The 22149-nt window shown below is 46.2% G+C and overlaps 2 protein-coding genes across 2 annotated transcripts; one reads left to right on the top strand and one right to left on the bottom strand.

The window, feature by feature from the left end:
• Positions 1-6290: 6290 nt before the first annotated feature.
• On the top strand, positions 6291-7231 carry LOC124706101 (uncharacterized protein PAM68-like). The gene has a single exon (XM_047237762.1). It carries the CDS (start codon positions 6343-6345, stop codon positions 7027-7029), a length of 687 nt encoding a protein of 228 aa, XP_047093718.1. The 5' UTR covers positions 6291-6342; the 3' UTR covers positions 7030-7231.
• On the bottom strand, positions 7084-11222 carry LOC124706100 (C-terminal binding protein AN-like). The gene is made up of 7 exons (XM_047237761.1): positions 10623-11222; positions 9805-9973; positions 9548-9678; positions 8280-9050; positions 8115-8162; positions 7647-7763; positions 7084-7421 (listed from the first exon to the last, which is right to left on the bottom strand). The coding sequence occupies exons 1-7, from the start codon at positions 11220-11222 to the stop codon at positions 7347-7349; spliced, it is 1911 nt and encodes a 636-aa protein (XP_047093717.1). The 3' UTR covers positions 7084-7346.
• Between the last annotated feature and the right edge of the window lie 10927 nt (positions 11223-22149).

Here is a 22149-nt window from a genome sequence, read left to right as displayed (position 1 = left end):
TCCTCTTGGTCCCTTTTGCTCCTTTTTTCCATGATCTCCAATAACACCTGAATACATGTCATAGACAAGGGAAACATAATAAAATCCTACTAAAACTACTAAACATGTGAAGCTTATGTGAAAATGAACAAGAACTCGTAAGTATGCAAAGTAGGCATAGGTGTATCTAGCTGGAGTACAGTTGGGCATGGGCAGCTCGGCCCGGACGACCCGACCCAAAAATCCCGAGCCGGGACGGGTCGGGCTTGCACTTCGGGCTGGGCTCGGGCTTGATTTTTGAGCCCGAACGTCGGGCCGGACCGGGCTCGGGCTTGCAGTTTTTGCGATTTAGGCAAGGTTCGGGCCGGGCTTTTGCTAGTTTGGGCTGGGTTCGAGCTCGATTTATAGGCCCGACGGTCGGGTCGGGCCGCATTCGGGCTTGACATTTTAGCTTCGGGCTTGGCCCGAAACCCAGCCCGGCCCGAGACCCGGCCCGGCCCGAGTTTTGCCCAGGTGTAAGCTGGAGCATGAAATGAATGACAATATGAGTAATAGTATACTTAAAAACCTCAGCAAAATGGTGCTAAATATCGAGCTATCAATTTTCTTATTTTGAAACTAGCTGCAATTGATCTGTGTTCTTGCAGTTATCAAGCTATTTTCTGGCGCCGTTGTTGGGGAGCTCAGCGCTTTTGGTCTTTGTCCTTAGTTGCTAATTTATTATTGTTTCTACTAAAAGTTGTTTAATAGTTTCAGGTAACTCCATGGATTCTCTTGGGCTTATAAATAATCTTGATACAACTGAATACCTCGGGAGGTTCGTTCAATCGAGGGTTTGTTAAAGAATTCCCCAATGGGAGTGACGTGGAGTATGCGATTCATCCACACTTTATTGCTATTATGAAAGAAAAATGCTTTGAAGGAGATGATCCCGATGAGGATCCTTATAATCACTTACATTTCTTTAATGAGTTTTGTTGGACAATTAAATTGAGAAACTACTCTGATGATGAATTAAAACTTAAATTGTTTAGTCAATCTCTCACCAACACTCATTATCTCGGTATAGAACTTGTCCTGTAGAAAATATTGATACTTGCGAGAATCTCATGAAGGAATTTATATTTCGATTCTATGCCAAGGTCAAGTCCGCTGAAGCAAGGAGATTCATAGCCAATTTCAAGAATCGCCGCGGCGAAAATTTAATGAGAGACTACCTATGGTATAAAGGTATAGTTCAAAGTTGTCCCCATCATGATTTATCACCTTGGTATGTTTTGCATTTTTTTTTTGGAGGATTTGAGCAAGATAAAAAAAGGGAATTTGATTTCCTATCCGGTGGATCTTTTATGGAACTAACCCCCGAGCAAGCTTGGGTACGCCTAGACAAAGTTCATAGAAATAGAAAATCTTGGGGCTATGATCTTGGAAGTGAGGGAGAAATAGAAATTGAACACGATTGTTTAAATTTATAAAAACACCAGACAATTAAAAGAAACTGCTAATGAGCTTAATCTTGATGATGTTATGGTATTAGATGTTCTTCAAGCTTTTACAGAATTCATTGAAGCACCCAGGAAGGAATGGCTTCATTACACTCCGCCACCTCAAATCACTGAAGCAACGCAAGTTGAGGCTGAAGTACCCAAAGTGGTACCCATTGAAAGGACGCATTATAATGAGCTGCTCCCTTTCCGAATGACAGCTACAAGGAACATTAGAGCTCAAGTTCTTGCAGAACAAAAGGAAGAAGAGGTGAAAGAGGTAAGAGTAGTAGAGGAAAAAAAATAGTAATGAGGAACCTACTTATGAAGTTGCATATAAGGAAGGTGAGATAACTAAGGAAGGAATTTTAGCTATGTATGCACATTGCAATGTAGTTGAGCTCGACTCCGAAGCCTCACAGTTCGTAGAAGGTATGGTTAAATCAGAAAATGTGGGTAAACCTGCTCTACCTTGCACTTTTGGTGGATCTTCTTATTATGGCCTTTGTGATATTGGAACAACTGTTAATGTTATTTCTTATAGATTTTATTTTGGTATCCAAGATGAAATTGAACATTCACAATTAGAAGACACATATATGAATAATTCTAGTTGATAAGACTCTTCGAGTCCCTATGGGAGCGATAAAAATATACCTATTACAATAGGATCTTACACTTATCCCATTGATTTTGTTGTGATTGATATGCCAATTGATTCTCACTGTCCGATCATATTCGGAAGAATATTTCTGAAGACCGTAGGGGCTAATATTGATTGTAGGAAGGAAACTATCTCCCTTAAATTTGGGGAGGAAGAAATGAGCTTCCATTTCTCGAAGTTCACTCATAAACCAATTATCGAAGATTTTGAGGAGGATGAATTTGAGGAGGAAGGTAATCTCACTTATCCACTGCCCTTTATAGATCAAACTTTGGAAAGGCTTGCTAGACACTCCCATCTTGATGGATATTCTGGGTTCTCCCAAATAGTTGTTCATCCGGAAGATCAATTGAAAACAACCTTCACTTACCCTTTTGGATTATATGCTTATCGTAGAATACCTTTTGGTTTATGCAATGCACCAGCTACCTTTCAGAGATGCGTGACTGCTATATTTGCTGATTATATCGAACACATAATGGAAGTATTCATGGACGACTTTTCTGTCTATGGAATTTCGTTTAACCATTGCTTGTAATTTGCATAAGGTTTTGCTAGATGTGGATCCAATAATCCCTGAGAACACTTTGTCTTATTAAGTTTCAACCCATTTCCTATAACGCTTTTGCTGCTTTATTTACTTTATTGCAACCAATTACAACCGTCCCCTAAAAACATTTTGAGACTAGAAAACAATTTAGATCTTGCAGTTATCACAGGGTCTTATAGATTTCTTGTTTTGAGGATTACCGGTAACCTATTGATCTTATCTCTCCCCTATTTCATTCCTGGCCACCGATACATCAAGATGGGCCCATTTTTTCCCTCTACTCCCTGGATTGTGTACAAAATCTGGGCTCCTGTTTTGCTCGGGGCCTAGGCCGTCGCCCTTCTTGCCCTGGGCCAGAGCCAGCCCTGCGTACCCCCACGCATGCATCCATACTAATGGTGCTGCTTATTTTTTTCCTAGGCAGCTTGTTGATTCGAGGAAATTTTCGTATATAAACCGGCGCAATGCCCTATAAAGAAGCAGAGCTCACACCCAGTGATAAATAAACCATAACCATCGGTCTGTGCTTGTGATGGTGAATTCGGCCGTTGTATACATGGGCCAGCCCACAGTGCGGAACAGGAAGATCGACCAACCGACTCAAACATAGAACATGTACGCGGTGGTAAATTTTGTAATTGTTTTCAACTTGTCCTGACAATATAGAGGTAAATCGGTTTAAAGAAGTGTTGGACCAAGAAAACAATCCTCCTTTTATTATTATATAGGTATAGATGAATGACTTATACAACCCAGATGCAGCTGCTTTCACAATTAGAAGTACTATGGGGAATACAGGGCTTTAAGGTTAGTGCAAACTGATGACGTGTTGCAATCCCTTGTAAAAAGAATGATAACGTGTCGCAATCTTAGGAGGGGCCCCAAGAGGGAGATGTTGCGGCCCAGTTGCATGTACTTTTTTTCCTAGCAGGAGATATAGACTCAGAATATATCTACAGTATTTGATGTGTGTTCCAAAGAGCTCCAAGATAGACAGGACAGGAAGCTGAGGTTCGCGTTGGTCTTCCGTCTACGTGCGTTAGGCCCGCTGAGGCGCGGCGGGAGCGAGGCATGTATGCGTTGGAACTTCATCTTGGTCTTGGTCGAGTGTTTTGGGCGGTGCAAGCGCAGCCGCGCGATGTGGGCAGCGACTTGTGTCACGGTGCCAGGCAGCGCAATGGCGGAAGCCGAACCGAGACAGGGAGATGTATCAGCAGCATCTCAACACCATGGGGCACCCAGGTAAATCTGATTTTACCCGCCGTTAGGTCTTGTCTTCGGCGAATCTCGATTGTCCGCTTGTTTTAACCACATGGTATAAAAAGGGAAGCCTGTGGTGAAAACCCTAGCCGCCGCATGGCCAATCGCCTCGCACGCCTCCTCCTACCAATCCCCCCGCATCTTCGTCCCCCAATCCAAATTCTTCCCTTCTCCTGCCACGAGAGGCGGCGCCGCTCCGCCTCCCTAGCCGCCACCGGCCCTTCTCCTCCTCCCGGGTCCCATCCCCATCTCATCGGCTGGCCTCCTCCATGGAGCTCGATGTTTCGTGGTGCTCTGCTGGCCGCCGTCGATGAGATCGAGATGGAGCGGGTAAAATAGTTGTAACTCCGGATCCGTTGAACTAGGAATTGTGTATGAGTACTTCAACAAAAGATATGTAAATTATATAACCAAAGCAACAAGAATCAGCTCAACCGAAGTTCGAATAAGAAGATATAATCGAAACAGTAATGACTGGAAAAAAGTTACAAGAATCAATCTAAAACCAATGTCGAGAAATAGCAAGAAAGTTGAATAAATCGCAACACATACTTCCCTTGATCTCATGAGAAACCTGCAACAAATTGTTAGAAAGATCTAGCATGAAGATCCAAGAAGAAACAGATATAACACCACCACTGAAGCACCTTACTGAAACAAGGTCGATCGATTACAGAAGATGCGATCATGCATCAAGAATTCTCCAAGTATAGCTCTAGGTTAAAACACGGAGTTCCCTCACATTCACCTGCAAAACCTATCCTGGACCCCTATATATATTTATAGAAGGAAATTCGTGACCCTAAACTAGGTCTTAATCCAATAAGGATATCTCTGTAATGATCCTTGTTCGTATATGACCTCAGATTAAGATGATCCTAAAATTTGTTTGTCTCAATGTATGCAACTTTCATGTTGGCCGTTTTTTCACCTGAAGTAATCTTGAGGAGTGAAGACAGATTTGGTTTTGTTTTAATCTTCCCTAAACCTGTCTAGGACTTGTCCTACCTAGCAGCATTTTATCTCACATCATCCTTGAGCTTGGCTAGGACTTGTTCTAGGTAGCTTCAGTCCATGCAAGATTACACCATCAACTCTCCTTGTGATGCCTTCAAACCTCGACCATCATGTAGGAACTCCAATACCATACACATTCGATACAAACAACGTACGACAAACATGCGCTCTCCCAGATCATCATAGTGTTCACTTGCATTTTTCATTCGCAAGAACGTGCCGCCCGACCTTGATCCATCGATCTCAGCTTCTCCTAAGCTTCGTCCCTCGATCTCGTCATCGACCACGTGCCTCAATCTTCGGCAAACACCTAAAAGTGAACACAAGAAATAACCAGTATGAGCGCAAATCCACGACTTACTCAGGTAAGTTCAAAACAACTCACACCACATTTTCACGTAAATTCCCAAATTATCCGAAGTATCCACGTCGATGTTTTACTTAAGTGTTGGTTGATCTGTCAGGTTCAGATAATGACTGTCGGGTTCAGTTAACGATAATATGAGATAGTCAAAAGCAAATAACGTTGATAAAAAGGAGGCCCATAGGACCAACGTCCAGGAGTTTTTCAGTATGTGACCCCTTCCTACGCGCCCTGATGGGGGGCACTAAAACCAACTCAATGGTTTGATCCCCCGATCAGTTCACGATCTGCCAAAGCTGCTCCCCATATTCCCTCATCTCCACCAATCGGGAGAGACCAGGAAAACGGGAAGATCATCCTACACGTTGGCGGTACCAGGGCAGTGCCGTCCACGACCTCGCTGCTTCACGCCTGCAACAAGCAGGCGACGATGGCAACTCCAGCACCTCGTAATGTTCATCTCAATCCTCTCTGACTTTATGTGATCTTTTTTTGCGAAAGACTTAATGTGAATTATGTGTTCTAGCCGCTGCCATGCATGATCTTATGTTGTTCTTGATGTTTTAGACCTAACATTAAGCACTCGTCAGTGTTACACATCACCTATGATTTCACATTCATATTGTAGCGCAAACTGGACTTATTATTTTTATTTTGAAAAGTTCAAAAATGTCACAATTTCTTTTGAGAACTTCAAGATATTACAAAAATTTCCAAACTAGTTAGCGTACATTGTAGAAGATTACATGTGGGCCTCAATCATCATATGTGTTGTTAATCAGCTTAATGTGATATTTAGACATGTACTACATGAATAGTCGATGGTTTGTGGAAAAGCATATAAAGCGAGTAGTTTATGGAACTGGTGGTTTATTATGCAATTCCCCTAGATATATGGAACTTGTCCACGTGGCACCCAACCCATAAACACACCGAGAACGCACTTGCGCGCCACCACTCGTCCATGAGGCCATGACGATAAGGCTAAATCAGCAGAGACCGAGAGGGGAGCAGCTGGTCGAGCATGGCCGCCTTGCTCCACCAAGCGGCTCTCCAGCCACCTCACTCCACCCCACACCCCAATCATCCATGGATGCACAGCTCCCTCGCCACGTCCATGCTCTCACCACCTCACGCAGCGCCCTCCAAACGACAACCAGCCCCAGCCCGGCGGCTGCACGCAGCCGGCAACGGGAACGGCAGCGGCGTCGACACACCAGCCGCAGACAGCGCAAGCACGAACGCGCCGCCCAGCTTGAAGAAGACGAGCCGCAAAGAGAAGCTGCGGCAGCAGCAGCGGCTACGGGAGCGGGAGGAGCAGCAGCAGCTGCTCCTGAAGGAGTCGCTCGTCGAGGCTGCCCGCGAAGAGGAAAGCCGCGGCGGCGGCAATGACGACGACGAGATACCGCAGGTGGTGTTCGACCGCATCCTCAAGCGGATCCTGTTCACGGTGGGCATCCCGATGGCGTCGGGCGTCGCCCTCCTCAACATCTACGACGCGCTCAAGCGCGGGGGCGGGGTGGAGGTGCCGTCCTGGGTGCAGCTGCTCACCATCCTCCTCTCCTTCGGCACGTCGGCGGGAGGGATCGCCTACGGCACACTGTCGACGAGCTGGGACCCGGAGAAGGAAGGCTCGCTGCTCGGCATCGACGAGCTCCAGACAAACTGGCCCGAGCTATGGAAGGAAGATGACAAAAAGGATGAGGAATAACTGATTACTGCGACTTGAATGCTAGACTAAATCTTTTGCGAGTGTGCAATGTAATTCTTCACAAGTTCAGAGTGTGAAATACTAGACTAGATTCTCCACTGGAAATAGCACGCGTGCCGTTCACACTTGATACTCATACAGGACTACAGCACCAAAACTACGAAACAATTCACAGTGGCTCTGCAAGATGTCCGCAACAGAATGGCCAAAAGTGAACAATTGGCAAGAAAATAGAGTAAACTTGGACAAACCCAGACCAGCCAGAATACAATACAGAGTCAATTGTTTTAATTGTCCTAAGGCAGATGGATCGTTGATCAATCGAGCCACCTGGTGACGCCATCTTCTTCGCTCACGGCTGCGAGGATCTCAATGTAGACCTCCAATACAGCCTGCAGACAGTTTAAACAATCAGGAAACTACAAACACGACTGTTCATGTTACACGTAGCCAATAAAAGTGGAACATCCTGGTCCAGAACATGAATGGACACTCTCTTTTTGTGATAAATAAAAGTAAAGAACAGTACTACCAATATTTGATGTGTATAGATGTGCATCTTAATTCTGAAACCTTGCTGTTATGTGCAAAAAATGGTGATAAATAAGTGGCCATACCGAAGGATTTCTGTGGTTGACCAGTCTGCAACATTCCAGTAAAGATCCTTCCAGCGTCCAGCTCTCCCAAACATCAAAAGCATGATTGGCGAAACAAAGTTCCGACTTCTTATTAACCTGAAGAAGTATTAAAAGACATTCAGAAGTAGTAAATCAGCAATCCAGATAAAGATTTTCACTTCAAACAACGAAAATTATACAGGGATTGTGGAATGTATGACCAAATCGGTAATTCTGTTTACAAACTTCTAAAACCTCCGGCAACAGAGTCGAGCATGGAATGAGCACTTCAAAACCATTAAAAAAATTGAATGCCGTGAGCAGCTGAGCACAGATGTTAGATTTCATCTATTGAGCAGTTTATGCACATAATTACACCAAGTATAATCTTTAATTTCAGTACTACTATATTCAGCTCTAACATTATCCTCAAGGAATGACAGTACTAACTGAAAAGGGTATCATTACCTGCAACAGTTTGCCCCCAGCAACGAAAGATCGCAGTCCCATCATATCCTGCAAAGTGTAAATCCTACCATAAATACATGTATCTGCACTTGTACAACATCCAAGCAAACTACCTGACAGGTATATGAACAGCAAAGCAAAGAAAAAAGGAAAAATAAGTACCACCTTATTTTTAAATGTGATTAGGAACTGAGCAGCAGGATCTCTCTTTGTAGCATTTGACACAATATCAAGATACCAGCCACCACCAGCCACTCTTTCTCTTGAAACATGAAAACCCGAATTATCTCTTGTCCTTAGGGCAACAACAAAGCCATCTTTGAGCCTCTCAGGAGGCTTTCTACCAAGCCCCGCAGGTAACTTATGTTCAGAAATTATTTCCATTGGAGATTCCGCAGAAGACCTGAGCTTATTTTTGGAGTCCTCAGGGGAAGCAAATCGTGAACTGGAACTTAACACCTGATCCCTGCCACTCATTACGGTATCATCATCTCGACGTGAAGAATAATTACTTCCACTCTCCACAGTTGACAACTCATCCATCTTCTGTTGAGATCTGCGCCGTGCAGGTCTTTTTTTCCCTTTCTTCCCAGATCGGCTGCGTCTTCCTTCTGATCTGGAGCCAATATTTTGGGACGACGCTGAAGCTTCCGGGACTTCTGGCTTGTAGATAGCTCTTCTCTTGTCACACTCTAGAGTCAGTTGGCTTTCATCTGTCTGCTGTTCGTGTTCATTTGCCTGTTTATATAGCTGATCATCTTCACAACCAACTTCACTTAATGCTTCATCGTCATCAGAAATAGCATTGTTTGGAACAATGCCATCAAAGAAAAAGGACTGTAATATTGCGATTGCTTTCTCTCTAATTTCCATCCACACTTCTTCACTGTAGTCTGCACTTCGAGGAAGAATTAACACATTTGGCATCTCATGTACCTATTAACGACCAATAAAAACATGTTTAGTTCTTAATCATCCATTTAATTTGTGGTAGAACATGCTCTTCTGGATATAATCATGATGCTAAAGTACATAGTACAGCAGTCATAGTACATGCGTAGAGCAACCAAACTAAACAGGGCATCAGCTGTGTATCTTTTGGAACTAACAGGCAGATCAACTGGCTGACCATATAGTCTGTACCACTGTGAAGTAGAAAACATCAATTGCATTATTTTCCCTAACCTCACTGAGGAATGTAATTACGTTAACAAGGAGCACCTTCTGCAATTGGTGAACTAGAAACTGTAACAGTGTCACGATAGAACAACTCAACTTTTCCTATGTAAAGAAATTGAATCTCAAAAAAGGCGCACTGGGAAGAACCGATCAATCTATACTTCTATAGGATGACATTGTTTTATGTACTCCCTCCAGCCCTAAATACTTGTCCTTTGAACAAAATCGATTGTAGCCAGATGTAAGTTCCATACCCATGCTTCCATCCATTGTGGACCTTCAGCACCATCCAATGCGCATCCGGCTATAGTGCCATCGAGCAAGAGTTGTTTCAGTGCACAGTCATCTATCAGCTGGCAGCTACTGGTATTGACAATGAAAGCTCCTGCAAGACTCAAAAGATTTTCAATCAGAGAGTGATCTACTATGAACTAAGAAAACAGGTAAGCATGTGAAAGCCAAAATAGAGAGGGAAAACAGAAAAATGGAAATGCGGAAGAAACTATTTTACCAGGTTTTATGTGCTGCAGGCGCTCAGCACTAAGTATGTTTGTTGTATCATTTGTTAACGTACAGTGGAGTGAAACAAGGTCGCTTGCTGCCAATAAATCATTCAGGGTATCCATTCTTCTGGCAGCAGAAGGAAATACAATAGAAGGCCTCCTTGTTTTGCCAGCACCCTTCACAAAATGGTCAACAGTCAGAACTAAGCATGGGGCTTCAAGTCTGCTACATACTTGTATTGTTTACAGTCTCTTCTATGATAAAGAAACATTATCATAGCTAATAAATTTCTTGTGTGAGTACCAACTTGGGCAAATACAACAATATCTGAATAGAAAGTTTATAATTTAACCAATCAATTAAGAGCAACCCAATTTAAAGTGATCATTTAAGACCATAAACTACTCGCCAGTCGGCTTGTTGTGATTTTTTTTTTAAAAAAAATGAGTTTTTAGATCTCAAGACTAGGAGATCAGATCACTCATCTTGAAAGGGCATACAGTGTATCAAAGAATTTCAGACTGTCTGATCATCTTTACTGAATCTTATACCGAAAAGTTACTGGCCAACAAATACATGCAATGATTTAGCTTTAGTATAGACAGTATCCTTGCAAGATGTATACTATGAAACAAATGTAGCATATTTTCGGACAATCAGCTACTATCGACTCTTAAAAAATCAATTAAACTAGCAACGCGCAAGACACACAGTTGAACCCTATAATTACAAAATGAACAGCAGAAAAGCAAGTTCAAAGAGCAATTTAGGAGCAAATGGCTAGCAGATCACAGGTAATAAGGGCACACATAGCGGATCCGGCACCTCGTAGAGCGGATCGAAGTAGAGCACGCTCATGCGGAAGGCGAGGCTGCGTGTGGCGAGGCACCGCGCGGCGGCGTTGACGCCGACGATGCCGAGTACGAGCCCACGGCAGCGCCGCATGCCTCGGCACAGCGGCTGGACGGAGCCGAGCCACGCGGCGGACGGCGCGGAGGAGGACGCGTGCCCGGAGAGCAGGTGGGTGCGGCGGAGGAGGCCGAGGAAGAGCGCCATGACCGTGTCAGCGATCTCCTCGGCGCGGTTGGCGTCGACGTGGACGAGGCGGAGGCCGAGCTCAGCGGCCGCGGCGGCGTCCGCGGCGCGGTCGGGCGATCCCAGGCAGAGCAGCAGCTGCCATGGCCGGAGCCGGCGCTGCGCGGCGCGCGGGAGGAAGGCGAGCGAGGTGAGGAGCACGACCGCGGCGGACTCCACGTGGCCCGAGGAGAGCGCGGAGAGCGGCGCGTGCTCCACGGCCGCCGCGCCGGCCAGCGCGTCCCGCTCCACCGACGGGTCCTCGAGGCAGTTGAGCGTCACCACCAGCGGCTGCCCGCCGGCGGCGGCGGCGGCGGTCGCCGGCATGGGGTGGGCCGGGCCGCGCAGCATGTTTGGGCCGCTCGGCTGCAGAGTGTCTCGCGTCTCGGATCAGAAAGCGGAGCAGAGGACAGCAGTACAGCACCACACAACTGACTAAACTCACTACACAGTACACACTGGGGCGTTTTGGACGGTTTTGCCCAAGAACTAGGAAAAGAGGTGCTTCATGTAAAAAAAAAGGAGAAGAGGTGCTTAATTACTGATCTATATACATTTTAGTCCCACATCTTGCATTCCGGATGCAAATTAGTCCCACCTATTGCAAAACGAACAAAATTAGTCCCATAACTTGTATCCCATGTGCAGTATAGTATCAATCGATTTTGATCACGTCGATATGTCGGGCAATTCATTCGATGGCGAGCTCACACAACACTGGGCTCAGTTCAAGCGCCTCTCCATTCTGAAGCTGGACGACAACAAGATCACCGGGACAATTGCTGCCGGGGAGATGCATTTGGGTAGAGAGAAATAGCAGGATCTTGGAGCGACCTGCGGCGATTGGATGGCGACGCGTCCGACCCAAGGTCTTGTTCATGGCGGAACCACCTCGGTTTCCGCCCATGGCGCGCCACGCGTAGACGCTCACACCACCGCCACCAAGGTCTCCCACGGCCACGCGTCCGTACGCCACCGCCCTGCCGCTCAGATAGGCTTAGCTTCGAGGCAAAGCTTGCTCTCGCTCTCCCCACTTCCACATCGCCATGGCTCCCGGAGGCGCCTAACGGTGGTGTCGCTCGGTGGCGATGGAGGAGAGGTTCCGGAGGGTTGCGGCGAGGTTCAAGGCCTGGCGCGACAAAGCGGCGGACGGGGGACGGGAGCAGACGGCCGCGGTTCCCACCACGCGAGCTCGGAACCAGATCCATGTCGATCTGGGCCGCGGATACCACTTGCTGGAGTGGGCGAGGCGCGGGCCGAGGAAGGAGCGGCGCGCAGTCCTCGATCTGCGGCGGATTCGGGAGATCGCGACTTCGCTCTCTGCATCGGCTCGTTTGGGCCGATCCCAATCGAAATCGCGCCGCACGGGAGCTTCATCGTCTCCAGGCGGTTCTCGAGCTCGTCAGGCTGCTCCACCGAAGATGGGGCCGCCAGCCATGGCCCCTACAGTGGCGAAGCCTGGTACGAAGAAGAAGTCCCTGCGCAAACTCGTCTGCGACAAGCTCAAGGGCAAATGGGAAGCGCCATCGGTGATACCGCGCAGCGCCATGAGGGCCTCCCGCTAACCAATTCGGCGGGCTGGGCAGCGAGGCTGTCCTAGGTGTCCTCTCTCCCCTCTGTCCATGGAAATGGTGGAAGCAAACCGCCAAATGCCGCCAATGTGGGATCCGATCAGCGAAGCATATGGAGGCTCGCGCAGGGACCGTACAGCGGCAACCTCGCTGTTGGTTTTAAGCTATCAAGCCTTGCTGATGGACAAAACTCTGCAAGTGTTGGTGGCAGAGAAGAAGGGGGACTGAGGCTTCGGCCTCAACGACAAGCTTTTGGATTTTTGGCTAGTAGTATAGTGTCTGGGCGTTTAGCCGTTGACAGGATACCAAGGGTAGAAGGAGGAGAATACTTTTGGAATACTTTTTGCTCGGAGGTGGATGAGGTGGAAAGCTTCTACAAGCAGCTGTGGCATATTCCATGGAATCCTACCAAACCATCAGGGCAGAGACGTCCTTGTACAAATAGGGGTGAACCTAGGGTTCGTGTCTCCCCTTTCAAGCAGCCGCCACCACTTCCTCCTGATCGTCCAGGCTTGTGTGTGCTTGGTGTTGAGGATTCTGATCGAGAGGAGGTTTTGATCATGGCTGATCGAGGGAGAGGTTGTGGTCGTGGCAATAGTGGTAGAGGAGATCGACAGCAACAGCAAAATCAGCAGTTCCAACCATATTTCAACTAGATGCAAGGTTTTCCTTATCCACCGCAAGCTTCTTATGGGTTCAGCAGCCTTTTGGTATGCAACCAAATCAGTGGGTAAACCCCTAGCAGAATGGTGGACAGGGGCAACAATCTGCTGGAGATTATGGTGGTAGGAAGAAGAGTCAGCAGGGGAGGTTCCAGCAGAAGAAAAAAGGGCCTGCTCAGATAGAGGCCACTGGATCTATTTCCTTGAACTATGCAGATACCATCTGTGAGGGCTGTGGAGAACCAGGACACTGGAAGGCTGCCTGCTCAAAGGGTGCCTGCTGCTTTATCTGCAAAGCCAGCAACCATGCAGTGGATGATTGCCCAGTACTCAAGAGGCCCCATCAGATTGCAAGGTACATAGGAAGCTCTGCAACTGGCCTAGGCTTTTATCACATTGAGGCACCTGAGGTTAGTGTCAATCCCATCAGCTCAACAAGGAATTGTGGTGTGCTAACCATTGAAGATGGGGAAATCAGTAGAGAAGACTTGGCTAGGGAATTTTCCAACATTTACAAGATAAACTGGCCATGGCAAATTAGAGAGCTTGTTGACTGGTCCTATCTAGTGAAATTCCCACCACACATCCATGTAGAACAAGTGATTGGCTATCCCAGGTTTGGACTAGCAAAAGAGGGAGTTACAGTTGCAGTTACCAAGTGGTTTGATGATCCAGAGCCTGTGGAGACCTTAGCAGAGACTTGGATCCAAGTAAGGGGAGTGCTTCCTCCATGGTGTGAGTGGAACATTATTGACCAAGCTATTTCAGTGTGTGGTTTATTGAAAAAAGTGGACTAGCAAAGTATCTTCAAGAATTGTGCTGAGGTGGTTAGGGTGGAAATTCTTTGCAGGGATCCCAATAGAATCCCTGCTGGTAGACTATTTAATTTCCATGGAAAACTCTTTCAGCTGCAATTCACTGCTGAGATCCCAAATGCAACTGGAGTTCAGAGAGAGGTAGTTACTGGATAAGATGGTGGCAATGTAGGAGGGGACCTGGCTCTGGAACCAATGGAATGGACACTGATGGGAGGTCTGAAGCAAACAGAAATACCACTAACTCACAGTCCAGTGGTGGTTCAAATCAACAAGTGGAAACTGGCAATGGTTTTCATGGGAGACAAGTGGCAAATCTTGCTGTTAATACAACTGTAGAGGAAGTGTTACCTGGGAGTGAAGTGTACAAGCTGATGTTGGAGAAGGGTGCCATAGGAACAAATGGATAGTTCATCTGGGAAGATCACAATGCTGCTGATGAGGGTGTGAGGTCTGAAGTCACCAGTTTCTGGCAAGAAGATGGGCTGACTTTTGCTGAGAGAATGGAAGAAGCTGTTGAAGAACAACTCCACTTGCCAGAGGACATTATGCCAGCTTTTGATGGGTTGCTGAGGAACAGAGAAGCACAGGGAGCTGGGAAGAAGCAGAAAGTGGCTTGGGGCCCTATGCAACCTGTCAGACAGAGTGAGAGGATTGACTGGTCTAAGAATGTGATGGATAAAGCTATGGAGCTGAAGGAGAAGAAGAACACTCTAGGAGCTGGTACAAAGATGACAGGTATAATCAAATCCAATCCCTATCATGTTTTGCAAGTAGATGAGTTGAGTGATATGGCTAGGAAAATAGGTATCCATGTAGATACAACTGATATAGATGATGCAGTTGATTCAGATAGTGTTAGTTGTGTTAATATTCAGGTTGACCTAGCAAGTAAGTCTCTGGGCAAACCTCTAGATGTAGAGCAAAGTAAGGGTTTAGGGTTTTTATCAGACTCTTCTGACTGTCCAAAGACTCCTGACAAGTATAATACAGATCATGGGTTTGGTGATAGGGGAGAAAATGTGTGGGTGTGTGTAACTAGGAAAAAACGGGGCAAGCACCCCAGGAAAATCTTCATCTGAAGTGTGGTTTCTGGAATGGTAGAGGGATTCAAGCCCTTGGTAGACAAAAATACATTGATGAAAACTTTGATCCTTTGCAATTAGATTATATAGGTTTTCAATAAACAAAAAAGCAACAGTTTAGTAATTCTTTTTTGAAGTGTGTGTTAGGAAATATAAATTTTGCTTGGAACCATCTCCCAGCTGTTGGCTCTGCAGGAGGGACTTTGGTTGGAATTAACCTTGATCTTTTTGAGGTTATTTCTTGGGATATTAAGAACTTTTCTGTCAGTGTAGTGGCTAGGAATAAAATAATTGATGTTGTTGTTAGAATTACTATTGTATATGGCTCTCCTTATGAATATAAGAAATATGAGTTTATCTCTGAATTACATGAGTTGTTCCTTCACTAGGAAGGGGCTGCTATTATTGGTGGGGATTTTAACCTTGTTAGATCCCAATTTGATAAGAGTAATGGTAATATTGATCATAGATGGGCTGATAAGTTTAATGCGTGGGTAGATATATGGGCCCTGGTAGAGATTGGGCTCTCTGGAAGGGCTTTCTCTTGGGCCAATAATCAAGAAAATCTGATCATGAGTAGAATTGATAGAATTTTGTGTACAACTGAGTTTGAGGAGAAATTACTTCTATAAATGTTCCTAGACTACTCGCCCAGCCAGATGGTCCTCAGGGGGCACTCTTCGTTGGCCGTTCGATCCTCCCGAACAGTAAAAAAACGATCCCACTTTCACCCACAGCCATCCGATCCGGTTATTACTTTTGTTACCTCGCGCTCGCCGCTCGGGTACATGACCGCTGGGCCATCTTGCGCGTGGGGCCTCCCGCCAGAGACACGGAACGGGGCTGGCTCAGGTCGCCTTCTTTCACCTTGTTTTGGACCGGGTGAAAATCCTAGCCCCCAATGCACGCCTCCTCCTCCTCTCCCATCCCCAATCAGCACCTCCTTCCTCCTTCCCCAATCCTCTCCTCCTCCTCCCGGCCAGCGCCATGGAGGCCATGTGCTCCGACTCCGGTCCCCGTTTGGCGCGTCGAGGGCGGCGACCGCTGAGCCACCCCGGTCTGACCACCGGACACTCGGGAGGGAGCGGCGCGGCGGCACCGGACGCTCGGGACGGAGCGAGCGCGGCGACCAGGCCGGCGTAGTGCCGGGAGGCGCGATGGACGGCGGTTCTCGGGTAGGAGAGGAGGAGGTGCGACGACGGCATGGTGGAGATCGAGGCGGCGGCTCGGGGAGGACAGAAGAGGTGCGAGAAGAGAGAAAACGAATCGGGAGGCAGGGATTGGTGGTTGAGGTAATCTTTTTGATCCTTGTCTTTCATGTGTTTGGTGTCAATTTAGATCGATCGAATCCCCTTATTCCTTTTTTTTTTCTCCGAAGTTTGTAGATCGACGGCTTACTTATCCCATGCTCTCACCGTCGTCGCTCCGGCCCGCCTCCTGAGTCTCTCCGTCATGGCGCGAGTGAGCTCCAGATCGAGCGGGGGCGGCTTACCCTATAATTTCCCCTCTCATGTCGTTTCTTGATTCGAGGTTGTTCTATTCTCATGGTGATTCCGCTATTCCCGGGCGCGTACACCTTCACCATAGGGTACCACGAGCTCGCCGGGACCGGGGTTACTCTCAAGAAGCCCCTGGCCGGTGCCGAGGAAGAAGAAGAACGATGGCCAAGGTGGACCGGCGGCGGCGGTGGAGCTGGACGTGATCGGCGTCATCCGGCACAAGATCCTCTTCAAGGACCGCCCCAAGGCTCTCATCTCAAGTAATCCATCGAATCCCACCTCCATTCTCAGTTTCTTTTTTTTCCTAGGACAGAAATTCGCTCATTGCGCGATCCCCTTTTCTCCCGCAGAGGTCCCGGTGAAGGAGAAGAAGGTACTGCCGTCGGTGGCGGCGCCATCAGCCGTATCTCCCACTTCCTGACGAGGAAGTCTGGTTAAGAATCTGAAGCTAAGGAGCTCCGATTGTACCCGTGAACCGCTGCAAACTGTTGGTCCTGCGTCCTGCTTAGTTGGTGGTCACATTCTGATTCTGCCATTGTTGTGGTTGCGTACGTATGAGTTTACAATTAGTTGAAGCAACAGCGTAGGCAGATTGGCAGAAAGGGCCACCGAACTTTTGTGGCAGTTTGGTTCATATGGGATTGGAGCCAAATTTCAGTTCCGGTCATTTTGGTTATATTCTCGCCTTATTCCTTTTTTTTTTCTCTGAAGTTTGTAGATCGACGGCTTACTTATCCCATGCTCTCACCGTCGTCGCTCCAGCCGCCTCCTGAGTCTCTCCGTCATGGCGCGAGTGAGCTCCAGATCGAGCGGGGGCGGCCGTGAGCGGCCGCGGCGTGCTCCGACTCAGGGAGGGAAGGGCGGGCGCGAGCGGGCGGGCTTGGTTGGGCGCGGCGAGCTCCGGCTCCGTCTCATGGGGCAGGTGGAGCAGCACGACACCGGGGCTCCAGCTCGTGGAGAAGACCCGGTAGACGAGAGGACGGCGAGCGACGACCGCGGAGGTACGTGTGGCGTCAGGACAAGCAAGCGAGGGATGACCAAGCCAGATCCACCTTCAGGTAAGGCTCGTCCCTTCCTTGCCTCCATTCTTCTCTTTGCATCTCTGGCCAGAGATGGATGGGTCCATACGCCGCGATTCAGATTTACGTGTCTTGCTGGCCGACGAGCTCTGATCTCTAATAGTTTTGTGGAAATTCACAGGTTTGTGCAGAGGCAACAGCAACACATGTTTGACATTATCAACCTGTAGATTTGGTACTATATTGGTTTGAAGATTATGTCGGATCCACAAGAGAGGCAAAATATGGAGTGGAAACTACAGTCCAGGTTTGTGTACTTCGATTTTTTTGTTTCTTTGGTGAATCGGGTGAGCTGATTTGGGGCTTTTCCTCTTTGTTTGTGTAGACACTCGCAGGCTTTGAAAGATTTGGATGGAGCACGGTGTCGGGATGCTCCCGTTCATCTTTGGTGAGTGTGCCAATCTGCAGCATCCTTGATAATTTTGAAGTGTTAGAATCTGTTACACGTTAATTGTAAATCTTGAAAGATATTAATCTTGGCCCGTGTGCCAATCTGCAGCATTCTTTAGATTTCTTTTAGGATATTAACACATTTTTTGCTGTAAAAAGGAGATGATATATGATGATATAGGATTTCTTTTAGGTGGAGGCGTGCGGATCGAGCCGGATGGGGTGGCCACCGTGGCACGCGGGCGAAGGAGGAGCTCAAGGAGCATGTCCCAGAAGAGGGCGTCAGCGGTGGCACGCCAATCGACTCCACCGCATCCTGGGCCTCGAGATCTTCTCCGGCAAGACCAGGGAGCTTCCATGGCAAGAAACATGGTCAATGACTCCGGGTTAATTTTATCTCTTCTTTTATCAGCTCCGCGGGGTCGCTCGGGCTCGGTATGCGCGCATGTTCGCCCTCCATGAGGCCGTGTACCGGTTGTTGCGGTTCGTGCTCGGCGCTAGCCTTTGCGTGGTGGTTGAATTTGCCTTGGTCTGCTGGCTGCGGGGTGACGTGGAGCTCCGAGGCCAAGGTAACGAGCAAATTCTTCTTCGAGGTTGAGATCGGCGGGAAGCGCGTGGGCAAGGTGGTCATCGGGCTCTTCGGCGAGGTCGTCCCAAAGATGATTGACAACTTCCGTGCCACGTACCTTGGTATATCCGTGGGCGAGGAGCACAAAGAGGATCGGTGGATCACTCCTCCTTCGTATATGTTCTATTTAATGCACGGAATCCAAAATATATTACCCTGCCATGGCCGAGTACTCTTTCCTTGTTTCGATTAACCGCATTTTAGGCCGCAACAATTGATGGATGGCGAAGGCCGCAGCAGCTCGACTCCTCTTCTCTCTCCCGCCAAGAAGCACCGGAGAGCTGGGGAGGTTCCGGACCTTCACGCGGTACTAACCTCCTAAGCAATGTCGTCAGCTTAGATACATTGAGAGTTAGAGAGGGTTAAGTAAATTTTGTATTGGGTCGTTCATGTAGGTAAATGCTTTTTTTGGTTCATTGGTGCGCTGAATGGGTTTTAATCATTTTTTTTGATCGTTTGTGTAGGTAAATTGGTGGCAATTAGCAGCAATGGACGAGGACATCAGCTGTGTGCGTCCATTCTACTTCTCCCCCCTTCAAGAAAATTCAGGAATTGCAGAGAGATTGGAGCTAGGTCACGCTCATGTGCTCTAGATCTGCATATATATATTTGGATGTGTATTGACTATTTCTAAATTTTCTGGTGATATTCTCCATAAATGCATTCATTAAAACTGTCGATGTTGATGATGGTTCGCTATCTGTTTTTCAGCTTTGGCATGGAGTTGAGCAAAAGAATAGTCACAGGAATTTGGGTCTTCTAACTTGCAGCTAGGGTTTCGGTGTACGGAAGATTCTTACCAATGGTGATAACATGCAACATGTGAGTTCATATTTTCACGTGGCTTGTACAAGCAATCACATCTTCCACACCGATATTTCCCGTCTCTTGTATCTTGTATTCTGTTGTCTCCACACACTAATTTTGCTTGAATATATATCTCCTCTCTTCGAGGCTACGGGCGGAAATACGGTGGACGGTTGTCGCTTTGGAGCTTGGCGTGAGTTCTTGCGATGTCATGGTGAGGTGATTAATAGTATACATGCATTTTTTTCTCCTTCACTAATCCTTTGTTGTTTTATAAGTGTGACATACTTGCTTACTTCTACCTCTAGCGAGGATCATGTAATTACCGTCAAGAATGCTGCCATTCGCTGATTGCAACTAAATGTAAAGATGAAAGGTCCTTTTGTTTTAATGCTATTGATGCATCGCAAGTTGGTGAAACTGATTTGTCTAGGTGGATGCAAAATTAGGTGAGTTTATCCTGAGGCAATCGATCTATTTTGAGCTGCAAAGATCTCGATATGGTGCTTAAAATTAAAATAGTTTTGAGTTATTTCTTTTCTACTCTATGATTTTTAGGCCAGTATATAGATGCTTGGCACATTTTTTTAGTTCAACGGTTATCTGTCATAGGATTGCAAATGCCTTAATATTACTTAATTCTTTTGAGAGAAACTCACCATGACTAGCCTCTGAAATTTGTTACTGTGTGTGCTTCTCATCCACTATATCAAGGAAAACTTTGCTGAAGAAATTGTTGTCTACTTGTAGTGTTCTTAAGACCGCAATGTTTTTGTCTTTATCTGTACTTCCTCTCTCAGGTTTTTGATAGTTGGATAAAATATGGGTTAAAGCATTGTTAGTAGAAGGAAAGAAGCACAACGTCAAGCTGCAGAGATATCTTGAAGAAACCAGGCCGGTAAGTTAGTGTTGTGTTGCATATTTGTACTTGATTGTCCGAGTTTTGTTCTCACGGTTATAATCTTATATGAAGTATATTATGGCAACCAAGAGTTCCATTTAAAATTTGTATTATTCATGTTTTGTTGCGTGTATGAGGGCGGTGGGCTAACTCACCACGTCCACGTGGCGTTGCTTTTGGGTGCAAAGCAGATGAAAAATCAAGATTGGTCTACGGTTAATCCACTTTTTGCAAGGTCTGTGCGGTTTCTTTTTGCAAGTTGTGTTTGATCTTGGTTCTAATACATTCGTGTCCGATAAGCCATGGGTTTCGTGCTGCGGTCGGATCGGTAATTGGTTAGCCATGGAAGTTTCCATGCTCATTGACCATTTATTCGGTTCCGAAGTTTGTGGGTGAATTGATGTTAGAGCTACAATGGTTAGATGGTATTTTTATTTTTACTCAACAACCTTTTTGTTAGTGCATTGCTCATCTGGTTATTGATACAAGGGGGAAACCAGAGCTAAAGTGAATTTAGAAACCATGGAGGTGCGGTCTCATGCTGTCGCGGTCTCATGATGTCGAGAGCATGTTTGGTGCATATGTACACACCCGTGGCATTGGCACCTTTTTGTTCATGCAAATCACCGGGAATCTTAGAGATTGGATGGTACCTGTGGTATAGGGAATAGTTCATGCAAATCACTAGGAATGAAATGAATAAATGTTGTGATACATTTCAGCTACAACTGGTCTTATTTGAGTTAGTTTTAAGTTCATTTTGATTTCAAAAAAAAGTTTTAAGTTCATTTTGCATGCTAATATTCTTGCTGGTGGTACATGTTTGGTGTTGGTTAATTCACAAAGGAATCAAAAAGCAAAAGGCGCATGAATAAAAGAACATGGAGGCATATGTCATAGTGGCTGATTTGTGCCTGAGTGCATCTTTGTTAGTTCATCTATATTAATCATTTCCCTGAGCCACTGGTGTGGCAATTGTAATGTAGAAAATAATTAGTATCACTATTAACTGGAGTTGTTTGCAAATGCTACAGATATATCATCATATGTCAGAATGAATTTAGTTTACGAGCAAGTTTTATGAATATTTTTTGCTGATTGGTCTTCTCCTTTTTCTTTTCCTGCAGGTGGATTTGGACCTTCGAAAGGAAACAGTGGAAAAATTTAGCCAATGCTGCAATGCTGGGATTTCTAGATATCATGTAGTGGATGAGTGTCAGCTAGGGAGGCAATCTTGTGCTCACATGTTTTTTAGGCTAAGAGGTAGCAACTAAGAAATTTGTCCCGTGCTTGTGTGACAGTCTGGTAATATACTCTTTCTATATATATTATGTGTTGCCTCTATTAATTCTAGAACAATCATGACACAGGTTATATTCATTTGGTCTACCAAATTGGCGAGAGCAGTACCTGCTTCTCAAAAAATGAGTTTTCTATACACAAAGCCTTTTAGGACGCATCTCTATTTTATTTGTGCAGCTTGATCACAAGACTTAACTTTTCTTTTTTAAGACTTAACTAAACTGACATGTAACAATGTATATATCCTGTAGATGTATATAAATGTTAGAGATAGCCAACACCATGGGATTGTGTGGTTGGATTATAAGGAAACCGAATACCAAGCTACTCACAGGTGTCAGCCAATTTTATCTTTCAAGTAGTATTTGAATCTTTGAATAATGGTTTTAGATTCTAGCGAGATATATGAATGCCTAATGTTTTTTTAATAAGTCAACCATGCTTACTACCCACTTGAAATGACCCGCTCCAGGATATGGCCATCTCGATTTGTTGACATCCACCGAAATATGCATCAACAATCCATCCTAAAGGACACT

Source organism: Lolium rigidum, chromosome 4 (assembly GCF_022539505.1).
Source record: "Lolium rigidum isolate FL_2022 chromosome 4, APGP_CSIRO_Lrig_0.1, whole genome shotgun sequence".
NCBI classification, from domain to species: Eukaryota; Viridiplantae; Streptophyta; class Magnoliopsida; order Poales; family Poaceae; genus Lolium; species Lolium rigidum.
This window is presented reverse-complemented; position numbering and strand designations above follow the sequence as displayed.

Excerpts from the sequence above, each read along its gene's own strand:
- LOC124706101 (XM_047237762.1), top strand. The coding sequence starts at position 6,343 with ATGGCCGCCTTGCTCCACCAAGCGGCTCTCCAGCCACCTCACTCCACC.
- LOC124706100 (XM_047237761.1), bottom strand. The coding sequence starts at position 11,222 with ATGCTGCGCGGCCCGGCCCACCCCATGCCGGCGACCGCCGCCGCCGCC. Across the intron at positions 9,051-9,547 it reads CACAATGGATGGAAGCATGG|GTACATGAGATGCCAAATGT; the intron begins GTATGGAACTTA and ends GGTCGTTAATAG. Across the intron at positions 7,422-7,646 it reads TCAACCACAGAAATCCTTCG|GCTGTATTGGAGGTCTACAT; the intron begins GTATGGCCACTT and ends AACTGTCTGCAG.